This window comes from Oryzias melastigma, linkage group LG15, assembly GCF_002922805.2.
Source record: "Oryzias melastigma strain HK-1 linkage group LG15, ASM292280v2, whole genome shotgun sequence".
In the NCBI taxonomy this organism is placed as follows: Eukaryota; Metazoa; Chordata; class Actinopteri; order Beloniformes; family Adrianichthyidae; genus Oryzias; species Oryzias melastigma.
Window position 1 is genome coordinate 16,202,359 of NC_050526.1, and position 23,964 is coordinate 16,226,322.

General features: G+C 42.4%; 2 protein-coding genes and 1 long non-coding RNA gene across 8 annotated transcripts in view; 2 read left to right on the forward strand and 1 right to left on the reverse strand.

Annotated features, from left to right (window-relative positions):
- The window catches only part of znf318 (zinc finger protein 318), a 14,876-nt gene extending 9,669 nt beyond the window's left edge, over positions 1-5,207 (forward strand). For all 3 annotated transcript variants that reach the window (XM_024297282.2, XM_024297284.2, XM_024297283.2), the window contains exons 8-11: positions 747-935; positions 1,034-1,127; positions 1,614-1,732; positions 1,808-5,207. In XM_024297282.2, coding sequence (XP_024153050.1) covers positions 747-935; positions 1,034-1,127; positions 1,614-1,732; positions 1,808-4,678 — 3,273 coding nt within the window. In that variant the 3' untranslated portion in view covers positions 4,679-5,207. The remainder of the gene's footprint in view (positions 1-746; positions 936-1,033; positions 1,128-1,613; positions 1,733-1,807) is intronic.
- Positions 5,208-8,839: 3,632 nt separating this feature from the next.
- Positions 8,840-9,807, reverse strand: LOC118599712. The gene is made up of 2 exons (XR_004949191.1): positions 9,475-9,807; positions 8,840-9,369 (listed from the first exon to the last, which is right to left on the reverse strand). It is a non-coding gene; the product is annotated as an uncharacterized LOC118599712 (long non-coding RNA).
- On the forward strand, positions 9,259-22,992 carry ppp2r5d (protein phosphatase 2, regulatory subunit B', delta). 4 transcript variants are annotated; one of them, XM_036215514.1, is made up of 17 exons: positions 9,259-9,390; positions 12,575-12,649; positions 14,331-14,496; positions 14,567-14,766; positions 14,843-14,953; positions 16,385-16,477; positions 16,550-16,680; positions 17,227-17,286; positions 17,363-17,471; positions 18,410-18,463; positions 18,535-18,705; positions 19,587-19,714; positions 21,346-21,447; positions 21,576-21,648; positions 21,759-21,806; positions 21,877-21,987; positions 22,060-22,992. In XM_036215514.1, exons 1-17 carry the CDS (start codon positions 9,373-9,375, stop codon positions 22,195-22,197), a joined length of 1,788 nt encoding a protein of 595 aa, XP_036071407.1. In that variant the 5' UTR covers positions 9,259-9,372; the 3' UTR covers positions 22,198-22,992. The 4 variants fall into 4 exon arrangements, with proteins under 4 accessions (XP_036071407.1, XP_036071408.1, XP_024153140.1 ...); XM_036215515.1 differs by having other exon boundaries at positions 14,334-14,496; XM_024297372.1 differs by lacking the exon at positions 9,259-9,390 and adding an exon at positions 9,838-9,975.
- Positions 22,993-23,964: the final 972 nt, after the last annotated feature.

Consider the following 23,964-nt stretch of genomic DNA (forward strand, 5'->3'; position numbering starts at 1 on the left):
TAGCAGTAATCAGACGCTAACTTCACCGCTCAGCTAGCAGTAATCAGAGGCTAACTTCTCCGCTCAGCTAGTGGTGATCAGCCGCTTACTTCGCCACTTCCTTGTAGGAAAAAACTAATGAAAAGAACTCGTATTTCACAAATAATTATTTTTTTAATGTGCCAAAGGAAATACATGATCATAAATATGGATGTAGTTTACTCTAAGACTTAAGAAATTCATGGTATAGGCCCTTTAAGGCATTTTATCTCAAACTATTATTTTTATTGTTTTGGATAAACTTCCTTAAGAATAATTTTACTGAAGAAAAAAAATCAATTCTTTTAAATAAATTCTTCCGACTGCGGTAAGATTCAGTGTTTGTCGTGTTGAGTCAGTCAAGCTTGCTCTGTGGTTGTTGAGAAAGTTGTTCCATCATACAAACTCTTCGGATGGTAAACTCCCTGCAGCTGCAGTGATGCCCCTGCTGACGATGCATGTGTTCAATCAAACATTACCGACGCTAATGTGTAGTTGAAGAGCCTTTAGCCATCATCGGCTCTGACTTGCGTGAGGAGTCCGCGTGTATTTAGCATTTAAGTTGCGCGTTCGGGTAGGCGATACCGTCGGAGCAGCAAGCGACCGATGGCGCTGGTCCCGCCTGCTGAGCTGGAGTCTGGAGAAGGTGAGGGACTTCCTGTCTCATTGCTGGAGCTGTTTGAAGTCCACTTTCTACGATTTTTGACGCTTCTTCCTCTGTTTTTCAGGCCAAAGAGACTCCGTCGCCGAAAAGGACATCTCATGACACGCCGCCCGCCACCGCTGGGGCTCACACTCCAGCCCCCGACCCGTTTGAATACTACGATGCAGGAAACCACTGGTGCCAAAACTGTAACGTCACCTCTGGTTCCATGTTTGACTTTTTCACACACTTGCACTCAAAAGTGCACCGAAAGGTTTGTCCTGCGACGCCGTCGTTGGTCCTGGTTTAGACTCATTCATTTTGGTGTTCATACCTGCCGGTTTCCTCGTTTAACACCCTGCTTCCCCACAGACACTTGATCCGTATCACCGACCCTGGGCTTTGACTCCTGCAAAAATCTCCAAGAGCATACCGACGGAGGAGAAGCAAACCAAACCTGCCAAAGGTACTGGCGCCACCCCACATCTCCTCTTGTAACACCTTTATATTTTTGTTTGTGTGGTCTGTGAACCTCTGAACCTTGTTAGCCGTCTTTCTTCCAGGTTGCATTCAGGGTGGATTTTTGCTGCAGGTTCAGGCTCATAATGAAATAAGGGCTAATGGAGAGAGCTCAGCGGACACTCCTGATGTCATTTCACTTGTTTTCATGTGTCAGCCTCCCCCGCTGGAAAAGCACTTTCACTCTCATTCTGTTGGACTCATCAGAAGAAAGCCTTTGCTCTTGAGCAGCTTCCACACTATCCTACCAGTTCCTGCTCTGAAATGACCCCACAGATCTTTACCATCTCCTTAACTCTTTGTAAGCTTGCTTGTCTCTGACCCACTTCTTATCCCAACAGGTTCTGCAATCAGAGCTTGAGGTAAACATCATTGCAGTTGATTTCCATCCCTTCCTGACTGTTCAAAGCCTGCCATCTTTGTTTGGCTGCAGGTTCGGAGTTCATGGTTCCCGTCAGAGGATTCTTCTGCCTGCTGTGCAAAGAGTTTTATGGAGATGCCATCTGTGCCGAGGAGCATGTGGTCACGCATGCTCACAACGAGAAGTACAAGGTATGCACCTGAAGGAACAAGTCTCCTTTTGTGCAGTTTCATTCTTTTGAGCTCTGATTTGTCTTCTTTTGCCAGAAACAAATGTATGAGAACCCACTGTACGAGCAGAGGAGGAACCTGGACCGGCAAGCGGGCCTGGCCATGGATGTGAGCGGCAAAAAGCGCAAGCATGATGACGACGAGAAAGGCAGCAGAGACAAAGAGGAAAAGATAAAACACAAAAAAGACAAGAAGGACAAGGAGAAGAAGAGGGAGGAAGAAGAGGAGATTGTGCAGAAAGAGGAGAAACCTAAAGTTAAGCAGGAGGAAGCTGAAGATAAGTGGAAACAGGTTAGGAAAGAGGAAGATCTAAAAAAGAACATGGAAGAGGAGAAGTCCTCCTACAGCAGGAAGGAGGACAAAACTCGGTACAGCAAAGAGGACGATGACCGGGCATCCCGCTATAGAAACAGCAGGGATGACGACTACCGCTACCGCAGAGATAAGAGCGACCGCTATTCAGATCGTCCAAAATATGATTCCAGCGAGAGTCAGGACAGGTACAAGCATGCAAGCAAGTACTCCGATGTCAAATCCAGGGAGAGAGATGAAGGGAAGCCAAAGCCTGAGTGGGAACCCCCTAAAAAACCAGAGGCAGACGTACAGGAGGTGAAACCCAGCCCTCCGAAACCTTACGAACTGCCCAAAATCTTCTGTGGACCAAGCCCAGCCATGAGGGCAAAGCTCCGCAAGCAGGGCCTGGAGCCTCCCAAACCAACTCCCGGAGCCACCGGCACCTCCTTTGGAAAGTTTACCTGGAAGAAGAAGGAGAACCAGCTGGCAAAGGAAGCTCAGAAAGCAGCGGCAGAGTTCATGAAAGAAGACGAGGTGGCGTCGAAGGAGGACAAAGTCTCCACTGATGACGCCCTCACAACTTCCATGAACTTCGCAAAGGATCTGGCCTTGAAGTTTGCTGCGGAGCAAGGGCAGCCCTCAGCTTCATGGTCATCCAACCGCGGACGAATCCGTCCAAACCTTCCCGCACCTGCTGCACAGCAGAGGAGACCTGCAATGACGGGAAAACCTGCGCACCTGAACACCTTCCTCAACATCAGGCCCCAGGGTGGCAGTGGATCCGCCCCTGGTCCCGGGCCCATAGGAAACCCTCCGAAGACTCCACTGTTACCAACACCGCCTCCACAGTTCATCAAACCTGGACCATTTGAGCCAATGGTTTCACCCACGGCCACTAAAGCAGAACCGTTTGGGCCTAGGCTTCCTCCCTCGATGTTAAATCCTTCACCTGCGGGAGGAGGTTCTTCTCTTCCACCCGCTTCTGTACCCAGCCCTGTTGGATCAAAGCCACAATTTCCCAAAGCAAGACTTACCCCACCAGCTCAGTCAATGCCCCCGCCAGTTTGGTCGAGGCCCGCGCCAGTTCAGTCAATGGCCCCATCAGTTCAGTCAATGCCCCCACCAGTTCAGTCGATGCCCCCACCAGTTCAGTCGATGCCTCCACCAGTTCGGTCAATGGCCCCACCAGTTCGGTCGATGGCCCCACCAGTTCAGTCGATGCCCCCACCAGTTCGGTCAATGCTCCCACCGGCTCAGTCAAAACCTGCACTGGTTCAGTCAAAGCCTCCAACTCCAGATCCTAAGCCGACTTCACAGGTATCCAAACCGGCTCCACTCGAGCCAAAGCCTGCACCGATGGTGGTTAATTCTGCCCCAGAGGTAGTCAAACCCTCTCCTACTCAGTCAGGAACATCTACACCTATAGGTGTCCAAAAAGAGGCGAAGTTTTCATCCTCTCAAGCTAAAACTGAACCTGCTGCTACCCCCAAGGCTTCAACGGTTCAACCAGCAATGATAAAAATTGTCTCTGACGTGGCAGCTCCCGGCGTTCCTGACAACGAGCAGACCCGTACCGTGTTTGTTAAGCCTCCACCCTTTATGCTCAAAGCTGATGGGGCTCCCAAGTCCGAAAAGTTAAAGAGCAACTTGGCCGCAGCCGAAGCCCAGCAGTTGTTTGGTATTTTCTACAACAGTGGTGGTCAGTCAGGCCCCTCCTCTTTCTCCAGACAAGAAAGCAACACCAGAGCTGAAAAAATCAGCAACGGGAAAGCTCCGCTCAAAGCAGCTGAGACTGTCAAGGTCCAGCCTCAAGCCCAATCAGAACCTCGACCACAGACCCAGCCGGACCCTCCAGCTCAGTGCCAACAAAAGCCACAACTTCAGCACCAAGATAAACCCCAGACTCCATCTGGACCCCAGGCTCAGATGGAGTCTTCCCAACCTACAACCAAGGAGGCGGTGGCTTCCGGGACAAACTCCAGCGAGTCTCTAACAAGTCCTCAAAAGCAGCCCAACTCCAACCTTCAGATCACATCAGTTTGGTCTCTTCAGTCCACCTCAGCCTTTGATTCTGGTTCACCAGAACCATCAGCTCCACGTGAGGCGCAGAATTCCTCTCAAAACCATCCTCCCTCTCCTAAACTTCAATCGCACACAGTCCCAAACAGGTTCTCAGAGCTGGAACCAACTTCTGAGCCCCTTTCAGAACCTCAGTCTGAAGCCCAGCCTGACCACGATGCCGCGCCCCTTCCAGAGGCCACTCCAGAGGCCACTCCAGAGCCTAAACCCAAACCTGGTCCTAGAACCAGAGGTAAGGGAGCAGCCGCGAAGAAGACCACTCCTCCTTCAAGGCCGATTCGACAAACCCGTTCTCAGACCAGATACCAGACCCGCCACCAGCAGCAGCAGAATCTTTCCGATCCAGAGCCAGAGCAGGCTTCAGGGGACTCTGACGCTACAAACTCGGACAGTAAGGGCGTGGAAACGTCAAATGCAGGATCTGGAACTCAACTCTCGGAGGATCAGCCCTTGATCGAAGTGACTACAGAAACTCTGGGCCTTCCGGCCGACATGACCTCCCTGGACTTTGGGTTTGATTTTAACTTTGAGTAGCTGCAGGAACATTGTGGGTGTCCGATCAGGACTGGATTTTATGAGTTCCAACTGGACTGAAGGCAGCTGGCAAACACAAGGGACCTCAGACTGCAGAAACTTTGACCCTCAGATGTTCAATACTCTTCAGAGTTTGGATTAACCTCACTCTTCTCATTTTGGATCACTCTGATCTCCCCTCTAGCCTCATAGAAAATGAACGGGTCACTGCTGAGGTTCTGAAGGAATTCACAACTATTTTTTGTATTTACTTTCACATTCATGTTTGTAAGTAGGATCTTCTTTGAATCATTGGTGGACTCATGAGAACTAAGATGGGTTCTGGAGAAATAGGCTGATCGTTCCTTGTTAGCGTCTACACATAGCATCACGATGTACACTGTCGTTATTTTCTTTCATGATTGATGACCGACTTTCCGTGTTTGTCTATGATGTACTTGGCAAGTGTCAGCTCGGCCGGTCAATGGTTCCTCCAGTTAGATTTGTTCCTTCGACTCATGTTTTAATAAAAGTTGGTGGAGGAAAAGCAGCCAGTCTCTTCATGTCAGTCACTGAAGTCGAGGCACAAACTTCACCAGGATTTGATGGCTATGGACTTGAAATGAGGAGAGGCACAGTCCTGCCCAGTGCAACCACCGACTTACCGGAGGCTTCTCCACTTCTCCACATTGAGGTTAAGAAAGTGGGTGTTGGATCTGGTCGTGTTCCAATAACCAGAGATCCACTGGTTCGTAAAAAATAAGAGGTTGCATGAAGAAAACTCTGAGAAGAAACTTGAGGTTCTTCTTGTCGATTGTTGAGCTCCTCTATTTAGTGTTTAGCTGTATTTTTTTTAATCTATTTTTGTTTTTATACAGTATCAGTTCTTGATTAGTTTCAGATTACAAACCTGAAGAGTTTCAGGCTTTCAGTTGTTAAGAGCAGGGACCAGCAGCTGCTGGTTTGGGTGTAGACCTGGATCAGGGAGTTATTGGGAAAACTTCCGTACTCGCCTGCAATTTCTTTAAGACAGTTCAGACTAGGGCTTCATGATATTTGCAAAGTGGGATATCAGTGATCAACATTGCAATGATGATATGATTTGAAAAAAATGAAGAATAAACTTAAATAAAAGTCAACATAACTTAATGTATGTAGGTAGGAGGCAGCATCTGAAAGGAGCCAACTGATTGGTCAAATGTGTGGCAGAAACTACTTGTTGAATACTATTTGTTGAATTGTTTTAGCACACATATTAAAGTCAAGGCCCAGGGGCCAAATCCGGCCCTCCGGGTAATTCTATCCGGCCCTCCTTCCGCTATCTCTGTGGTCCAGATGACTCCACCCATATATTGATGTGTAATTCCTTCCATGACAAAAGTGGACAAAGGTGGACAGGATTTTATGTCTGCCATGGACATCTAAAGTTTTAAAAATTGGTTTCTGCTAGCTTTTTGGAGTATTTGGGCATTTATTAAGATGTTTTGGGCTATTTCAGAGTTTAGCTAATATTTCAGCAACATTCTAGCTGTTTTGGCTAATTTAGGCTTTTTTCAGTTTTTAGGCTATTTTGAAGTTTAGCTATTTTTTTCAGCTAAATGCTAGCGATTTGGCTAACCTAAGTTCTTTTGTTTGTTTTTTAGGCTAATTTGGTATGTACCTAATATTTTAACTGACTATCACCTTCAGCATTTTTAGCTATCAGCTTCAGCATTTTCAGATATCAGCATTCACACTTGCATTATTGCAGGCATTGTTATATATCTAGTTCATATGTTAAAAAAATTACGGTTTTAAATGTGTCCAATGTAGTTTTAGAGTGTTTAATAAATGTTTCTCCTGTTCGGCCCGCGACCTAAGGTGTGTTTTGGATTTTGGCCCACTCTGCGATTGAGTTCGACACCCTTGTTTTAGCATGTGTTAGCATTTAAGGTAACCACTTATAGCAGTTTACGACATTTTTTGCTGATATTGCGATAATGATACATTTTCAATTTATTTTGCCAGCCTAGTTCAGACAAAAAACACCAGCAAACATTCAGTTGCGTCCTGGTGGCTGATATAACAATATTATAGAATATTCATAATTAAATTAGCCTTTTTACAGTTGAATTTTGAAATTTTAAGAGGGCATCAAGGCACCCCCTTAGCCTCTACTGTAACAGGAACATGATATATTTCCTTTCTCAAAATATTCAATTTACATCACAGCATTTTCTTAGAAATCCAAATATTTGTAGACATGAAGTTCTAAGTTGTTTTATGTATTGACACGATCTGTCAAAATATAAATTAAAAAAATAATTTGTGGATTAATCAAACTAGTTAAAAAGTAGTTTTAAAAAAAATCTCAAAAAGTAACTCAATATTCTGGCTAGTTTTTTATTTTCACATAGCTTGCATAAAGCAACTCTTAAATCTATTTTAGCTTTTCTGGTGTCAAAACTCTCACTTGTTCAGGAGATTTCCACTTCTATCAACAAAATATGAATATTTCCGCCCCATTGGAATGAACGGGTAAGTGTTTACCTTCCTCAAAGACCTTTATGCGATTTGCATAGTTTCAGCTAGAAAGCCATTCAAGTTTAAAAATGTTCAGCAAAGATTAGGCTATTTTAGTTATATTTATCTTTCTAATAATTATGAAGGTTTTAACACAATTTTAGGTTTATGAACATTTGAGTGGACTTATAATGGAGCTCAATGGAGAGGATTTTCAGGATTTAGAGCTGTATTTAAGAACACATTTTTCCTGATAAATTGCCATAATTCCACCAACGTTTGTCACACAGGTATTTTTTTTAGCTAATAGTAGGAAAATGCCTCTACAGTGTAATACACTCTTGTCCTCAAACTGTGGAGCATTTTTTTTCTCCCTTGGACACCAAATCTGAGACAAACTTCCTCCTTTAAACGTGGCCATTTTAAATCTGGTGACCTGTTCGTCGTTCCATATCTCGTCTTTAATTTATGATCGTGAGAACAAATTTGACTCCTGACATGTGAAGCTAGCACACATTGTAGTCCAAAAGGTTGGGATTTTTACAGGGCTTCACAGTCTGATAGGTAACATGTATTTTGATGTTATGAAAATGTGTTTGAAGGGAACAAAAACCAATTTTACATGAAGATTTTTTGAATCAGACAAATAACATTTTTATTACCGAATTCCTTTTGGAGTTCAGTGACTAAAGCTGCATATTGCTGCAGCTAAACAGATAAATAAAAAATTAAGAATTATGTTGTTAAATATTTTACCCTTTTATTATCAGTTATGTCTAAAAGTTGATCTTAACACATTTTACTTCTACTGTACATATTTTTTTATTATCTTTTTATTACCAGCTGGTCAATATCATTCAGTTCATTTTTTAAGCTTTGTTGTGCATTTGTTGTATTTCAGGTTTTTTAGGATACATCTCACCTATTTTATGCATTATAGAAGTTATTATGCATTTCTAGAATATTTTGGTCTTCAAAAACTTTAAGAAGTTACTGCAAGATTTCAGCTTCTCCTTTAGTTCTAATTCAAGTCTTCAAGTGTTTGCTTTTAGATGTGCGCACGTTAACTCAAAGCTAAACAAACACTTTTCTCAGGTAATGAGGTTTTTATTTATAATCGGTAAATTTCATGTCAATGACAGATAATGCAAACAAAAAAGATCAAACCTCAGTTCATAGATGGATTGGAAAACATAAAGAATGGTAGGCAGAAAGAAATGTGCATCTATATTTATAGAAAATGTAATGAAAAACAAACTTTATATACATGCTGTATATAATGTTATGCTTAAATATGTCCATGGTTGGTATTGAATAAAGAGATGATATCTATACATTTGTGTAGAAGTTTTTCAGTACCCATGCAGATTTATCAGATTAGCATAATATCAAATATATATGATAGTCAGTTTCAGGTATTGGTGCTCCCACAAATACTTCAAATTTAAGCTCATTTAGAATTCTTTTTACGTTTTGAAGATAGTAAACCAAATTAATATATTTTTTCCATTTATTATTTTAAAATACTTTAGGCAGTTTATGCAAGATGTTTTAGAAAGAAGCAATTATCAAGAAGTATTTTTGTTACAAGTAAACACATTTTAAGTCAAAGCTCAACATTTTCCGCTGATCAGATTGTTATTCTCAGACTTCTTCAATATTTTAAGCTTTTTTTTGTTTGTTTCTATGCTTTTAAAGATATATTGCCTTATGACCTGAACGACAGGTCAACAACTATTTCCCCATCATAAAGTTTATTATCAAACAAGCTACTTTTAGGAGCCGTCGCTCTTTGCTTTAAAGCCTTTTATGAGATGAATAATCTAAACAGGAACAAGGCAGCTTATTTATAAAAAAAATTAAAAGTTTCTCCATCTTTTTAGTCTATTTTTGTCATATTTGGACAAACTTAATTTTGTTTTTTTTATTTTGTCGTTTAGCAAATTCCTTCACCATTTCCAGCAACAAGATTCACACTTGCATTGCAGGTAATGTAGTTTTAATAAACTTTGTGCTGTTTGTCAGAGTTGTGTTGTGGTGAGCTCAGGTGTCTGTGGTTCTGCAGGTTCTGGAGTCCAGCTGATCCAGATGTGTCTCTTTGCTGCTGGACCTGCCAGGACTCCCCTGAATGGTGATTGTGGCACAAATGGACCGGGTCAGGAGGTTTTTATCCACTCTCAATGGAGTTTCTTCATCGCCACTGATGGTTCCTGATGCGGCGCGAGGAGAGGGTTTGTCATCACAGATTTGTTCAGAAAATATAATCTATGACGCTTAAAAACATATGCAGATTCTGATCAGATAAGGTCCAGTACCTGAACCGGATCCAACCTGACATTTGGACTGTTTTATTACCCCATAGTAAACCTTTCCTTAAAGACAAATGTATTCTAGTTACACTTTCAAAGGAAAAGAAGAAATACATTTGATCTTTCTAACAAGGATATTGCATCAGAAAGAAGTTTAGTAACATTTTTGAATATTTTTTCTGTACTGAGTCCGAACTCTGGTTCGGTTCGGCTTCTTACAGCCAGGTGGAAGGGGTTTTGTTGCTGGGGAAGACTCCAGACTTGCCTGGTCGCCCTGCAGCCTCGCCCTCGCTGTACAAGCGTCAGCCAATCAGAAAAATCCCCGCTCTCGTCGCCAGGTAGATGTGCAGAAAGCCAGCCAATCAGCTTCGCCGTGACTGGAGCGGGCGCAGGGAGCTCAGACAGACCGAGTGACAGCATCTGAGTCCCGCGGAGGAACACCCCGAAGTCTCGGTGGACAATCTCTGCGGCGCAAACAAAATGCCAAACAAAACCAAGAAGGAGAAGGTAGGCCGGCGGCTGTAGGGAGGCAGCTGGGTGTCTTTCATGGAGGAAAATGCCGGAGAAGCTGCGTGACGCGCGCGGGGCTTCACCGAGCGCTGGGAAGCTAGCCTGCTAGCCGAGCAGGCCTTGCTAGCGGCGGCTGGAGGCGTCCTGCAGCCGCGGGGCCGTCTGCGCCACTTCAGCGCGTTTTCCGAAACGGCACCGGCCTCCGGGTGTTTAGCGGAAACCCGCTTTCCTCCCGCTGGAGCTCCGGGAGGATTCGCTCCCGCCTCCCTGCATCCCTGACCCGGGGAGAGCAGAGTGTCCCCGCGCGGGCCCTCCTCACCTGCGCGGGCGGGCATGACAACAGGCGGCTGTGGAGGCGCGCCTTGCCTCCAGCGCAGTTTTACTACCTGCGCGGCTGCCGCGACCGGTCAATTACCGGGAGACGGCGCCGGTAACAGGCCGGAACCCCCCCGCCGTCCCCTCCCCGGGTCGGTGACACGTCAAAAGTTAGACGCGGGAACGCAGCGACTGGAACGTTTCATTGATCAGCTGATCGATCGCTGATGAATTATATGTTGGGTGTCCAGTTCTGGTCCATGAATCCTCCCTCCGTAGAATCGGACGGTCTGCTGCTTCATGGCTCAGTGAGTCACCTGAGCAAGGCAGATTCAAACCCTCTGCGCTCCAGATTTACAGATTTTTTAGACCCACTTTTATTTAAATCAATAAATCAAAAGTAAACACTTTAAGACTTGTATCTAGTCAGGGGCGGAGCTACAAGGGGGCAAGGGGGTTGGCCCCCGTAGCTCCGCCCCTGATTTACTACAGCAAAATGAGTAGAACATTCCAATAAATTTAACTAAAAAAACAACAACAGAATTCAAACACATTTCCTCTTAAGTTGGAGTTAACATTTGTGCTAAAATTATGGAGAGAAAATAGACTTGCAGGATTTGTGTGTGCGTAATTCCTCATTGTGCGTAACTGTGTGTACTTGCAACTGTGTATTCACATGTACTGTTAAGTATCAGAAATGTACAAAATATAATTTATGCACTTATAATTACACCAGTTTAAAACTTACTATGCATACATATCTTTGAGAAGTACACAGCAATCCCGAGTTTTGTATCTAAATGATGCGTTTAATGCTGGGTCATTAGAGTTTTCTTATCAGTCCCTTTAAAAGGTTAAAATTTTCTTTTCTTGTAAAACTTTAAATTATTTCCAGTTTCTTAAACACTTATTTATACTTTTTTAATATAGTCATTAAAGCATATCTGTTTAAGAAAGTGGAAAAAATGTCAGGTTTTTACCAGATATTACCTACGATCTAAGTATAAAGCGGCTGATAAGAAAATTTTATGTTACGGTCTGAAACTTTTTGATATTCTAAAATAAACTTACCATATTTTCTGGAGAATGAGTCACAGTTTTGTTCATAGTTTAGCTAGTTCAGCCATATTTTACTCAGGAGCAACTTATTTGTGTTTTATTAGACATAAATAAGCTTGTACATTTGTTATTTTTCCAGTAAATAGCGGTTTTCCTTTTGCAGTTGTTTCCTCTAACAACCACTAGAGGGCACTGCATTTGAGTATAAGTATTTGCTTCTGACAGCAGCAGCAGAAGTGTTGTCCAAAACAAACATGGAAGAGAATCTGATTGTTTTCCTCTTAAACTTTGATATTTTTCTTACACACATCAAAAGATTAGTATTATTTTATTTTATTTATTTTAGCTATGCTTGCCGGATTCCTTCCTAAATGTCACAAGTCTCAACATCCCAAAAGTGACTTATACCCTGGAAAATACGGTAATTATTTTCAGCTTCAAATGTTCTGTTTTTAGGTTTCAAAACTCAAAATTTCAATGTCATTCTTTTTTTCACGTTTAACTCTTGGTTAGCCCCGCCCCAAAGTGCCACAATGGTGCCAGAAGTTTTGAAGCTGAAATTTTCAGATTGAAAGCAAAATAAATAAATAAATAAATAAAACAAAAAGAGTTGAAACTGAAAAAAAATTGAAATTGAAATTTTGCGTTTTGAAACCTAAAAAACAAAATTTGAAGCTGAGAATAATTAAGTTTATTTTAGAATAGTAAAAAGTTCCATACATTAAAAAAACATGTTTTGGCCAAACACCAATATTTTTTTCAAGTTGTTTTATTTGGGTTTCAAATAATATTGGCTACAATTTAGCTCCATAGAAAGAGCCTCAAATCTGATTTGATGTAAATGTGGTTTTGTATCTGTACTATTTATAATTTGTATGCATAGTAAATTTCTAGCTGATATAATTTTAAGTTATGCATGCATAAATTGTATTTTGTAAGTTTTTGAAAATACACTGGCAAATACTCACCATCTATGTATTGTATGAGTTACAAATCAAGAACTATGCACACTCGAACCCTTTGGGTCTGTTTTCTCTCCATATGAAATAATGTACTCTTATTTCCTAAAGCTTAGGAGGCTATCATAGCATTTTCTGGACATGAGCCTTTTGGCCTCACGAGTCCCCCGTCCCCCAGTCACAGACAGACCTGAGGCCCACCTGTAGGCAGTCATCAGTGGGACCAGCAGGAGCTTCATTTCTGGATGTCTGCGTCTCTGCAGGAAACGGGCAAATCTGCAAAGAGCAGCAAGAGCAGCAGCAGCGGGAAGGATGCCGCCTCGGAGAACTCTGATGAGGTAAGAGGGCGCCAGCAGGCTCCCCCGATGAGCGCAGGGAGAGGGGGGGGCGTGGCCTGGTCCTCAGCAGGTCTTATAGCTTCACACTTGACCCATTTCTCATTCCTGCTGAGAACAGACGGCCTTCTGTTTGGTTTCATTAAAAGGTGTCATGTTGATCTCAGCGGGAGGAGGTTTCCGTGTTTGATAGATAGAAATCACAAATACTTTATTAAACAACAAACCAATCTAAGGCAAGTCATGGAATAAGAAAAGGAAGTGACATGTGTATCCTAATTTGGCGCTACTACTGCTTGATGGCATCGGGAGTCGCCGGCGACTAATTCAATGGTCGATTAGTCATTACTTTATATTATATGGAGTCAGAGTGTAGTAAAGTGGAAAGTTATAATAGTATTCTGCTAGCTTTTTGGACTATTTTGGCATTAAAGGTTTTTTAGGCTAATTTGGAGTTTGGCTAATATTTCAGAGCACGCTAGCTGTTTTGGTTAACTTAACTTTTTTAAATTTTATTTTTAGGCTGTTTTGGAATTCAGCTAATATTTCAGCTACATGCCAGCTGTTTTGGCTGATTTAGGATTTTTTTATTGTTTTAGGTTAATTTTGAGTTTAGCCCAATTTTAAGCTGCATGCTAACTATTTTGGATAATTTAGCCTTTTTTATTTTTTAGGCTATTTTGGAATCTAGCAAATATTTCAGAATAGTCGACGACTAATTTAATAGTCGTTACTTTATATTCAATGGAGTCAGAGTGTAGTAAAGTTGAATGTTTATTTTTGAGTCAGTGAGACCAAAACTTTATCTTTAGTGAGAAATAGTTCCTTGTTTCAGACGCCGACCTCATTGGAGAGATCAGGAATATACTTTCATCAAACTCATTTTGACAGGTGACCTTTGACCCTATATACCCTTTATATATAAAAATTATATTCAATTGTTACATCGTCTTGAGGGGCGGGGCATCTGTCAAAACAAGTTTGATGGAAAGTATATTCCTTATCTCTGTCATTTGATTTCATCTTGTTTTAATCCCAGAAACGAATGAAGGACAGAAGCTGAACGATTCATTTAAAGTTGAATAAACTATCATCTTTATCGTCTTTATTTTTAGTTTAAAGCTGTTGATGGTTAAGATGTGGGTTTTACATACAGTTTGCTCATGATCTGATTAGTCGACTAATCAGGAAAAATAATCTGTGATTAATCGACTAATAAAATAATCTTTTGTGGCAGTCATAATCGTAAGTATTCGAGTACTCAGTTACTTATTACAGCCTACGTGTCGTATCGTTTTTATTTATTTTTATTCCTGACATTTTGTGCAAAAATGTTTCTCATTTGTGACGATAGCGTTACTTTTTACTTGAAAAAATAAAGTCAGAGAAAAGTAATAATGACATTATAACATTTTGTCAATTTTTTTCAGAGAGTACCTGAAAATATATTTTATTTTAGTATATCGTAATAAATATAATTATTTGATCTAAAATAATTTATGTTGTGATATACTATTTTATCCATATTGCCCAGCACTGCCCTTTAGTGACTCAGTGATGCGTTCAGGGACTGTCAGGTCTGTTTGTAAGAGAGATTTCTCAGTTTTTGGTCGGTAATTCACCTGTTCTTCCGGTGTGATCGTTGCGTGTGCTCACCTGTGCGCCCCCCCACCCCCCACACCAGCAGGGCAACAGCAAGCGCTCCAGCAACAGCACGCCCCCTCCCACCCAGCTCAACAAGATCAAGTACTCCGGGGGTCCCCAGCTGGTGAAGAAGGAGCGGCGCCAGAGCTCGTCCCGCTTCAGCCTGACCAGGAACCGGGAGCTGCAGAAGCTGCCCGCCCTCAAAGGTGACCAGAACCCCACCAGAACCGGACCAGAACCCTGTTAGTCTGTGGCTCATCATCTCCTCTGCCTCAGATGCCCCCCCCGTGGAGCGGGAGGAGCTGTTCGTGCAGAAGCTGCGGCAGTGCTGCGTGCTCTTCGACTTCGTCAGCGACCCGCTCAGCGACCTCAAGTACAAGGAAGTGAAGAGGGCGGGGCTTAACGAAATGGTGGAGTACATCACGCACAACAGCGACGTGCTGACCGAGGCCATCTACCCCGAGGCCGTCATCATGGTGAGGCGGCGGGCCGGGCAGGACGGGACGTTGAGATGAGAGGATCCTGAGCCGGGTTCTGTCTCTGTGTCTGCAGTTTTCAGTGAACTTGTTCCGGACACTCCCCCCCTCCTCCAACCCGACCGGCGCCGAGTTCGACCCCGAGGAAGACGAGCCCACTCTGGAGGCAGCCTGGCCCCACCTGCAGGTGCTGTACGCCGCCCCCACCTAACTTGAAATAAAACGTGAAAATTATTGCAATATTGCAAATAAAAATAAAAAAAACTTAAAAGCTTTAAAATGTAAATTTGCCAATTGAAACATAATGCATCCATTAGTAACAGCTGCTGTTTAGATGTTCAAGTTTTTTTATTTGCTTTTCATAATCTTCACTTTCTACTCAGAGTTTCACTGCTGATCTGATCCTAATTTCACATGGGGGCGGAGCTTTGAGCTCATTGGCTAGCAGGACATGTTTCCCATGGAGTGAAAACACATGAATATTTTCACTCTTTTCTCTCATTTTTTATTCCCACTTTTCAAACTTTCATAGAAAAATAAATCTAGCATTTTGATGAAAACAAGGATCTAATCACGATGAAGATTTATGTAACGCTGCTCGAGCTCCGTCTGCGTGAAGAACGACACGGAGGAGATTGATCGACAAGATTAGCAGCAAAGTCGCGCTGAAAAAAATGCACCAAATGGCGAGAGTGTGAAAGCTGCACCGTGATATTAGCCAGGGTGAACTCCGTAGTAGTGATACTTCTCACCAAGCTTGGCTGGAATGAGGCGACACAGGCGGAGACAGAAACAGACAGAAAAGACGTCACATCACCGTTGCATCTTAGGGAATCATGGGAAATGTGTCTCGGTAGCCAATGAGCTCAAAGCCCCGCCCCCATGTAAAATTTGGCTCAGCTTGGCAGCGAAAACTCAAAAACTCTGAACTGAAACTGAAAACAGAAAAATGAAAAACAAGAGGGAGAAACAAAAAAAGGAAAGTTGAAAGTACAAATAAACTTTTTTTAATTGGTAACAGTTTTAGTTTTTTTATTCACTTTTAAAATTTACATTTTTTTTAATTTTCAGAATTTTTTTGAGTTCTCAGTATATTTTTTTCAAATTTTCAATAATTCCTTCAAGTTTACAATATTTATTTTTCATTTTAAAATCGCTTTCAAATTATCAATTTTTTTTTTCAAATTTATAATCCTTGTTTTTTATTCACTTCAAGCAGATTCAGATTTGACTGCATAGATTGGTGCATATTTGTATATACATTTGTGTGTAGTTAGTTTTAAGCTACTGTAATTTAAAGTTTTGGGGGTGTGAATTGTAAATACACAAAGTTACGCAAAAAAAAGTTACAAATACCCAGAATTGGATGAGTCAACTTTCTCCATACAAAAACATGAGATCAGGAAACACATTTTGTTCTTCTGGAAACTTGTTGACAACGTTGACAAAAACAATCTCATGTTAGAAGATAGATTTTAAAGGCGTGTGTCTGTTAACACCTTAAACAAGCGGATGATCAAATGTATCGTACAGTTCTTTGCATCCTTTAATGCTAAAGTTCTGACCCGAAGAATTCGACCCGTGTTTCCTCCCTCACCGTCGTCCGTCTGCTCCACAGCTGGTGTACGAGTTCTTCCTCCGCTTCCTCGAGTCCCCAGACTTCCAGCCAAACATTGCCAAAAAGTACATCGACCAAAAGTTTGTTTTGTCGGTGAGTTTCTCTGAGCGTTCACCTGAGGCTGCAGGTGACCGTCTGCATCCTGACCGTCCGTTTGTGTTGAAGCTCCTGGAGCTGTTCGACAGCGAAGACCCTCGAGAGAGAGACTTCCTGAAGACGATTCTGCACCGCATCTACGGCAAGTTCCTGGGCCTGCGCGCCTACATCCGGCGGCAGATCAACAACATCTTCTACAGGTGAGAACCAGTGCTGCCACAAACGGTCATTTTAATAGTGACTAATCGGGTCATGTATGAAGTGGATGTAAAGCACACATCTTAAGCATCATTAGCTTTAAACTAACTAAAAACTAGATATATTCACAGTCGCAGTATCACAGATAACGCTGGTGTGAATGCTGTTCGCTGAATTTGGCAGCTTAAGATGCTGAAATTGATAGCTGAAAAGGCTGAAGCTGATAGCCAACTGAAATATTAGTTAAATGCCAAATTAGCCCAAAAAAAAGCCTAAGTTAGCCAAAACAGCTAGCATGTAGCTGAAATATTAGCTAAACTCCAAATTAGCCTAAAAACCATAAAATAGTCCAAAAAGCTAGCAGAATACCATTATAATTTTCAACTTTACTACATTCTGACTCCATATATTATAAAGTCACGACTAATCAACTATGAAGTTAGTCCTCGACTATTTTAATAGTCGATTAGTCGACTAATCGTGTCGGTCCGAGTGAGAACCTCCACGTCTGTGCAGGAGGCTGCAGGCTCACAGGTGTGTCTCTGCAGGTTCATCTACGAGACGGAGCATCACAACGGCATCGCTGAGCTGCTGGAGATTCTGGGCAGGTATCACACACTCACAGAATCACACACACACACACAAACGTGCACATTTGTGTCTAACATGGTTTGTGTTTCTCAGCATCATCAATGGCTTCGCTCTGCCGCTGAAAGAAGAACATAAGATGTTTCTGATCCGAGTTTTGCTGCCGCTGCACAAAGTCAAGTCGCTGAGCGTGTACCACCCTCAGGTATGTATTTGTACGATAAAAACTCACAATAAGTTAGGGATGCTGTTCCTATTTGGTCTGAATTTCAAAGACAGCAGTGCATATGTTCTTCCCTCATGACGTTCTGAGTTGTTCCACTCTTCCACGGTGCAGAGAGCTGCAGCCTTTAACACTGAAAGAGCTTTTTGCTCTAGTTTCTCACAAACCCTAACCCAAAAAGAGCCACTTTATTGTTTAAAAATGCACAATATTAATTGGCAACTAAGTAATTATTTATTAATTTACAGTATTTGAATTAGAACAGTGTCTAGATCACAAGTGTCAAAGTTGAGGCCCGGGGGCCGAATCCGGCCCTCCAGGTCATTTGGTCTGATGTTATCTTGCTCTTATTTCTAACTTGTATAATTTTGACAAAATATATTTTTACAGAGTAAAATATTGAAAGTTATTTAAGTTTTAAATTGATTTATTCTGAAAATAATATTCCTGAGTTTTTTATTATTCCTAATTATGTTAAAAAAGTTACGTTTTTTTTTTGGGCTATTATGGCATTTAAGATCTTTTAGGCTGTTTTCGAGTTTAGTTAATATTTCAGCTACATGCTAGCTGTTTTGGCTAATTTATTTTTTTTATTATTATTTTTAAGGCTAATTTGGCATTTAGTTAATATTTTAGCTGTCTATTAGCTTCAGTGTTTTTAGTTATCAATTTCAGCATCTTCAGCAGCCAAATTCAGCTTACAGCATTCAGACTAGCATTATCACAGGTAATGATATATATCTAGTTCATAATGATGTTAAAAAGTTACGCTTTCAAGTTTTAAAAATGTAGTTTCAGTGTGTTTAATAAATGTTTATCCTGCTCGGCCTGTGACCTAAATAGTGTTTTTGATCTCTTGTGCGTCTCCCTTCAGTACACTGATGTGTGTTTGCTGCTGATCATCTCTTGTTTGTCTGCAGCTGGCGTATTGTGTGGTCCAGTTCTTGGAGAAGGACAGCAGTCTGACGGAGCCTGTACGTACTCCACAGTTTGCGTTTCCTGAATGAAGAAGGCTCCAAACTGAACCGTTTCTGTGGCTCAACAGGTGATAATGGGTCTGCTGAAGTTCTGGCCCAAAACCCACAGTCCGAAGGAGGTGATGTTCCTGAACGAGCTGGAGGAGATTCTGGATGTCATTGAGCCATCGGAGTTTGTTAAAGTCCAGGAGCCGCTCTTCAGACAGCTCGCCAAGTGTGTTTCCAGCCCGCACTTCCAGGTACCAGAACAGAACCGCTTTATACCACATGTGTGCAGTCTATGTTCAGGCAGAAAGAAGTTCTGATCATCCTTGAATCTGTTTTCAAAGGGTTTCCAGTAGTCTGGTCATTATTATGTTTTTAGGCAGAGTCATAAATTCTGTGTCGTTTTCCAGGACATAGTTTCTGCAGAGTGGCTGGAAACCCTTGAGGCGTTTACAAAGATGGATGAGCATATTGTGCATCTAAGCGTTCTGCTGATCACCACTAGCTCCACAGAGAACGTTTGTGTTTGTGTTGGTCTGGGGGCGGAGCTATCAGCACAGAGTTTTCCTGGAAGGGGCTGTTCCCCACGGTATTTATAGATCTTAGAAAAGCAGTTAACACATTAAATTCTTCTGTCTAAATTAACATATTTTAACTTTTCTTTGGATGTTTTTCAGTGGATGAAATCATATTTGGAATTCAGGAAACAATGTGTGTGCATTGACGATGTCAAATCAGTATTTATGGGTATTCCTGTTGGTGTACCTCAGGGCTCAATGTTCGGACTTCTGCTGTTTTGTATGTATTTAAATGATTCACCAAATTCATTTATTTTCTTCATCATATTATTCATGGATTTCAAACGTATGCTGATGACGCCGTCATCTTCACTAGTGCAAGAAGCAGCAGCCTCTGTTCTTACCTCAGCCATGGTTCCTGGCTTTTTAAATCGTGCCTTCAACTAAATACCAACTAAAAACCTCAGAGAGCAAATTTATAGAGGAATGCTGAGAGAAAAATGTCTCTTTGGGGTTGTTCATAGTGAGGAATGAACATTTGAAAACACCTAAAAGCTCCTAAAAGTTTATTTTGGATGTAGTCCCTTTAATAATGGTGTTTTTGTGCTTGTTTGCAGGTGGCAGAGAGAGCCCTGTACTACTGGAACAATGAGTACATCATGAGTCTGATTAGTGACAACGCTGCCAAGATCCTCCCCATCATGTTCCCCGCCCTCTACAAGAACTCAAAGAGCCACTGGAACAAGTAATACACTTGCACATAGTGCATCACCTGTTTAATTTTTTTTAATGAGATTGTGGGTTTATTCTAGAAGTTTGACATTAACGCTGTAGAACTGCAATGAGACATGAGGGGGAGGGGGGGCTGAATGTTCATTATCCTAGTTTGAACCTCAGATTGATCCGTTGGATCTGCAGTTTCCATCAGCGAGGGCGTGATGGCGGTGAGAACATAGCCTCCTCACGTGCACTGATGAGTGCGTCAGCCCATGGTTTGGTGGGGGGGGTCATCGCACTCTATTATAATCATCAAAAACACACTTCCAACTCATGTGCTGAACCATCGGTGCGTTCAGCCCTCCCCAACCGGATCGGTACGGAGTCAAATTGGGGCCAATATTATTTGAAACCCAAATAAAACAATTTAAAAAAATAAGTGAAAATCTTCTAAACTTTGTGCTATTTTAAAATAAACGTAATTATTTTCACCTTCAAATGTTCTGATTTTTAGGTTTCAAAACTCAAACTTTCAATTTCAAACCTTTTTTTTTCAGTTTCAAATCTTTTTTTCACCCTCAACTGTTTTTGTTAGCCCCGCCCCAACGCGCCCCGACAGAGCCACAAGTTTTGAAACTGAAATTTTTAGATCCAAAACCAAAAAAAAAGAGTTGAAAGAGACGTTAGAGACCGGCCACTGTTGGAAGATTTACCTAAGAAACCAGCAGCACTAAGACGATGGTCACATTTCCCATGATGCCACAGCACACCAACCTAAATGCAAGTTTTTCAGAAAATTCGATAAGTGGCAGCATTTGTAATTGGTGCTGCCACAAGCGATTATTTTACTAGTAGCCTAATCGGGTCATGTGCAAAGTGGATATAAAACACACATCTTAACCGTCATTAGCTTTAATCTAACTAAAAAAAAGAGAACTAGGATAATAGTTTATTAAACTTTAAATGAATCTTGCAGCTTCTGTCCTTCATTAGTTTCTGGTATTAAAACAAGATTAAATCAAATGAGAGAGATCAGGAATATACTTTTCATGCCCCCCCCCTCAAGATGTCGTAACAATTTAATATAGAAAGGGTTATAAGGTCAAAGGTCACCTGTCAAACTGAGTTTGATGGAAAGTATATTCCTGAACTCTCTAATGAGGTCGGCATCTAAAACGAGGAACGAATTTTTACCAAAAAAATAAAGTTTTGATCTCACTGACTCAAATTCAAATAAAGTGTTTGGTTTTTTTTCTGAACGCTCACAACTTTGTTCAACTTTACTACACTCTGACTCCATATAATGTAAAGTAATGACTGATCAACTATTAAATTGGTCAATTAGTCGACTAATCGTGGCAGCTCTTTTTGTAATCGGGAGGCGGCAGTCACATTTCATATGCTGCGCCGGCAAGACGTTTTACAGCAACATCGATTAGTGTCGACAGGCTCTGATTGGACAATGTGTAAATGGTGACCGTTTATATTACTAACTGCTGCCATCTACATTCATGATCACGCCGCCGATTTTCCGAAGGTCTTTGGAAGACTTCGCCGACGCCTCCCCATCATGTTGTGGCCGTTGTATTTGTGACCGTAGCCTATCAGAGGTCTCTGTTTGGAGGTCTGAGCATTTCTTCTTCTCCTCTTCTTCCTCAGAACCATCCATGGGCTGATCTACAACGCCCTGAAGCTCTTCATGGAGATGAACCAGAAGCTGTTTGATGACTGCACGCAGCAGTACAAGGCTGAGAAGCAGAGGTGCGCCACGCTGCCCCCTGCTGGACCCAGCAGGAACACGCTCACAGATTGGATTCCCAGAACCATCATTGTTGGTTCTTGTTTGTGTGGAGACTCACGTTCAGATGTTGGTCGTTTGTTTTCTGCAGAGAGAAGTACAAGCTGAAGGAGCGTGATGAGATCTGGCAGAAAATCGAAGTGCTGGCCCAACAGAACCCTCAGGTACTCGGATACCTTCTGGACCAAAACGACAGAATCTAACGGATCAGAACAGACCCAGTCACTCTGGAAGTTTTTTTGAGGTTATGTTTTTTTTTAATTTTCTTTTGCAGAGTCAGAAGCTCCGCCCACTCCGCTGTGGACTCCACCCACAGGAGGAGGTGAGTCCTTGTTTGGTGTGAGTTCGCATGTCTGTGCTGCTTCCTGACTCCGCCTCCTCCCTCCTGCCAGTTCATGCTGTTTGGGGATGGAGGTGTGGGGGTGTTCTCCATGGAGACGGAGACCCCCACCGCCGAGGACATCCAGCTGCTGAAGAAGACGGTGGAGAGCGAGGCGTCGCAGGTGAGCGCTCACTCACACGCCACTGGTGGAGGCTCTGGCGAGCGCGCTGAACGTGGGCGGGGTGTGTTTCAGGGTCTGAAGGATCTCAAGAAGGACAAGGTCCTGATGAGGAGGAAGTCGGAGCTGCCGCAGGACGTCTACACCATCAAAGCCCTGGAGGCCCACAAGAGGGCGGAGGAGTACCTGACAGCCAATCAGGAGGCTCTCTGACCAGGGGGCGTGGCAACCACAAACCGACAGCCCTTTCCTCTTGCCTGCTCTGGCACCGAAGTCGTCACCGACGTGGAAAGTCGAATGAGGTCAGAGGTGATGCTAAGACAAACTGACGCTCGGCTCCGCCCACTGACGGCCGATAACCAGTGAGACACTTAGAAGTTCAGTCCTCCACGTCTGTCTGAAGTGTTTGGACGCTCCACTGTGAGTGGACATTCTTCCTGTGCTGCACTATCACCCACCACACCTCACCGCTACAGGTTCCTGAACGCCTCGTCAGCTGTGCACGACCTTCATGCTTCCATTGTGAATGTTTCCTGTGCTTGCTGGAGCTCGGTGCGTTCAGGGACGCCTCGTTTCTGGGTGTGCGCTCCAAACATGGTGAGGAATTCTGATCTAGAGATGTCCGTGAATGCACCATCGGAGGTAAGACCACGAAAAAGCAGGTACCATGAATGTGAACCCAACCAGAACTGAGGTGACGGGGGGGTAGGCGGGGTCAGCATCCGCATAGCCCCGCCCTCAATGGGCCACAGCCTTCTTCAGCTCCTCTTTGGTGGCAGCTCTTCCTGCTCTCTGTGGGAGTGTCCTTTACAGCTGCCAATCAAAATCAGTGAACATTCCAGTGGGTGAGAAAGCCCCGCCCTCTTTGAGACGACCGCCTGACATGTTTAGATGTAAACAAGGAGCGACTCGAACAGAACCTCATCCCAACAGACACTAAAGTGGGCCTCCGGCCCGGTCACAGGTGTTGATGTACAGAATCAAATAAACCTGCAGCCCACACCGCGACCCGTTTCTTCTTTCACTCCACCTCATCCGCTCCGTTTTAGTATCAGAACAATAGTGTTCTGAAGACCCAACCCATTAGGGTTAAACCTGTTTTTTTTTTGGCCACACAAACCCAAATTTAAAATAATTCATTTCTGTAATCTTCATAGAAAAAAAATACCAAAACATTTTAAAAACTATATATCATTACCTGCAGTAATACTAGTGTGAATGCTGTAAGCTGAATTTGGCCACTGAAGATGCTGAAATTGATAGCTAAAAATGCTGAAGTTGATACCTGTCTAAAATATTAGCAAAATGCCAAATTTGCATAAAAAACTGAAAGAAATCTAAATTAGCCAAAACAGCTAGCATTTAGCTGAAATATTAGCTGAACTCCAAAGCAAACTAAAAAACTAAAGAAAAGCCTAAATTAACCAAAAAAGTGAGGATGTCATTGAAATATAAGCTAAATGTCAAATTAGCCTAAAAAAAACTGATAAAATGTGTAATTTAGCCAAAACAGCTAGCATAAAGCTAAAATATTAGCTAACCTGCAAACTAACCTACAAAATGAAAAATAAGCCTAAATTAGCCAAAACAGCTAGCATTTAGCTGAAATCAAGCCTAATGCCAAAGTAGCCTAAAAAACTGGTTAAAATGTGTAATTTAGCCAAAACAGCTAGCTGTGGCTAAAATATTGACTAGACTCAATATAGCCCAAAAATCTTTAGTAAACAGCAAAACAGACAAAAGAGAGCATAAAAAGAGCTAAATATATTTATAGCTGAAAGAGCTATAGAAGTCCAAAAATGTTTGGAAGAAAAATGATTAAAAAAATCAAGAAAGTGAATCACTATTAAACCAGTAACTAGTCGATCCTCTCCCGCCATAGTTCAGACTGAAGAATGATGGAATAAAAATTCAGGTTTTGTGTGGTTCTCTATCAGCGTATGTGGAGGCGGGCCTGATCCGGCCCGCGGGCCGTAGTTT

Excerpts from the sequence above, each read along its gene's own strand:
- ppp2r5d (XM_024297372.1), top strand. The coding sequence starts at position 9,949 with ATGCCAAACAAAACCAAGAAGGAGAAG. Across the intron at positions 12,650-14,330 it reads CCTCGGAGAACTCTGATGAG|CAGGGCAACAGCAAGCGCTC; the intron begins GTAAGAGGGCGC and ends CCCCCACACCAG. Across the intron at positions 21,649-21,758 it reads TGGCCCAACAGAACCCTCAG|AGTCAGAAGCTCCGCCCACT; the intron begins GTACTCGGATAC and ends TTTCTTTTGCAG.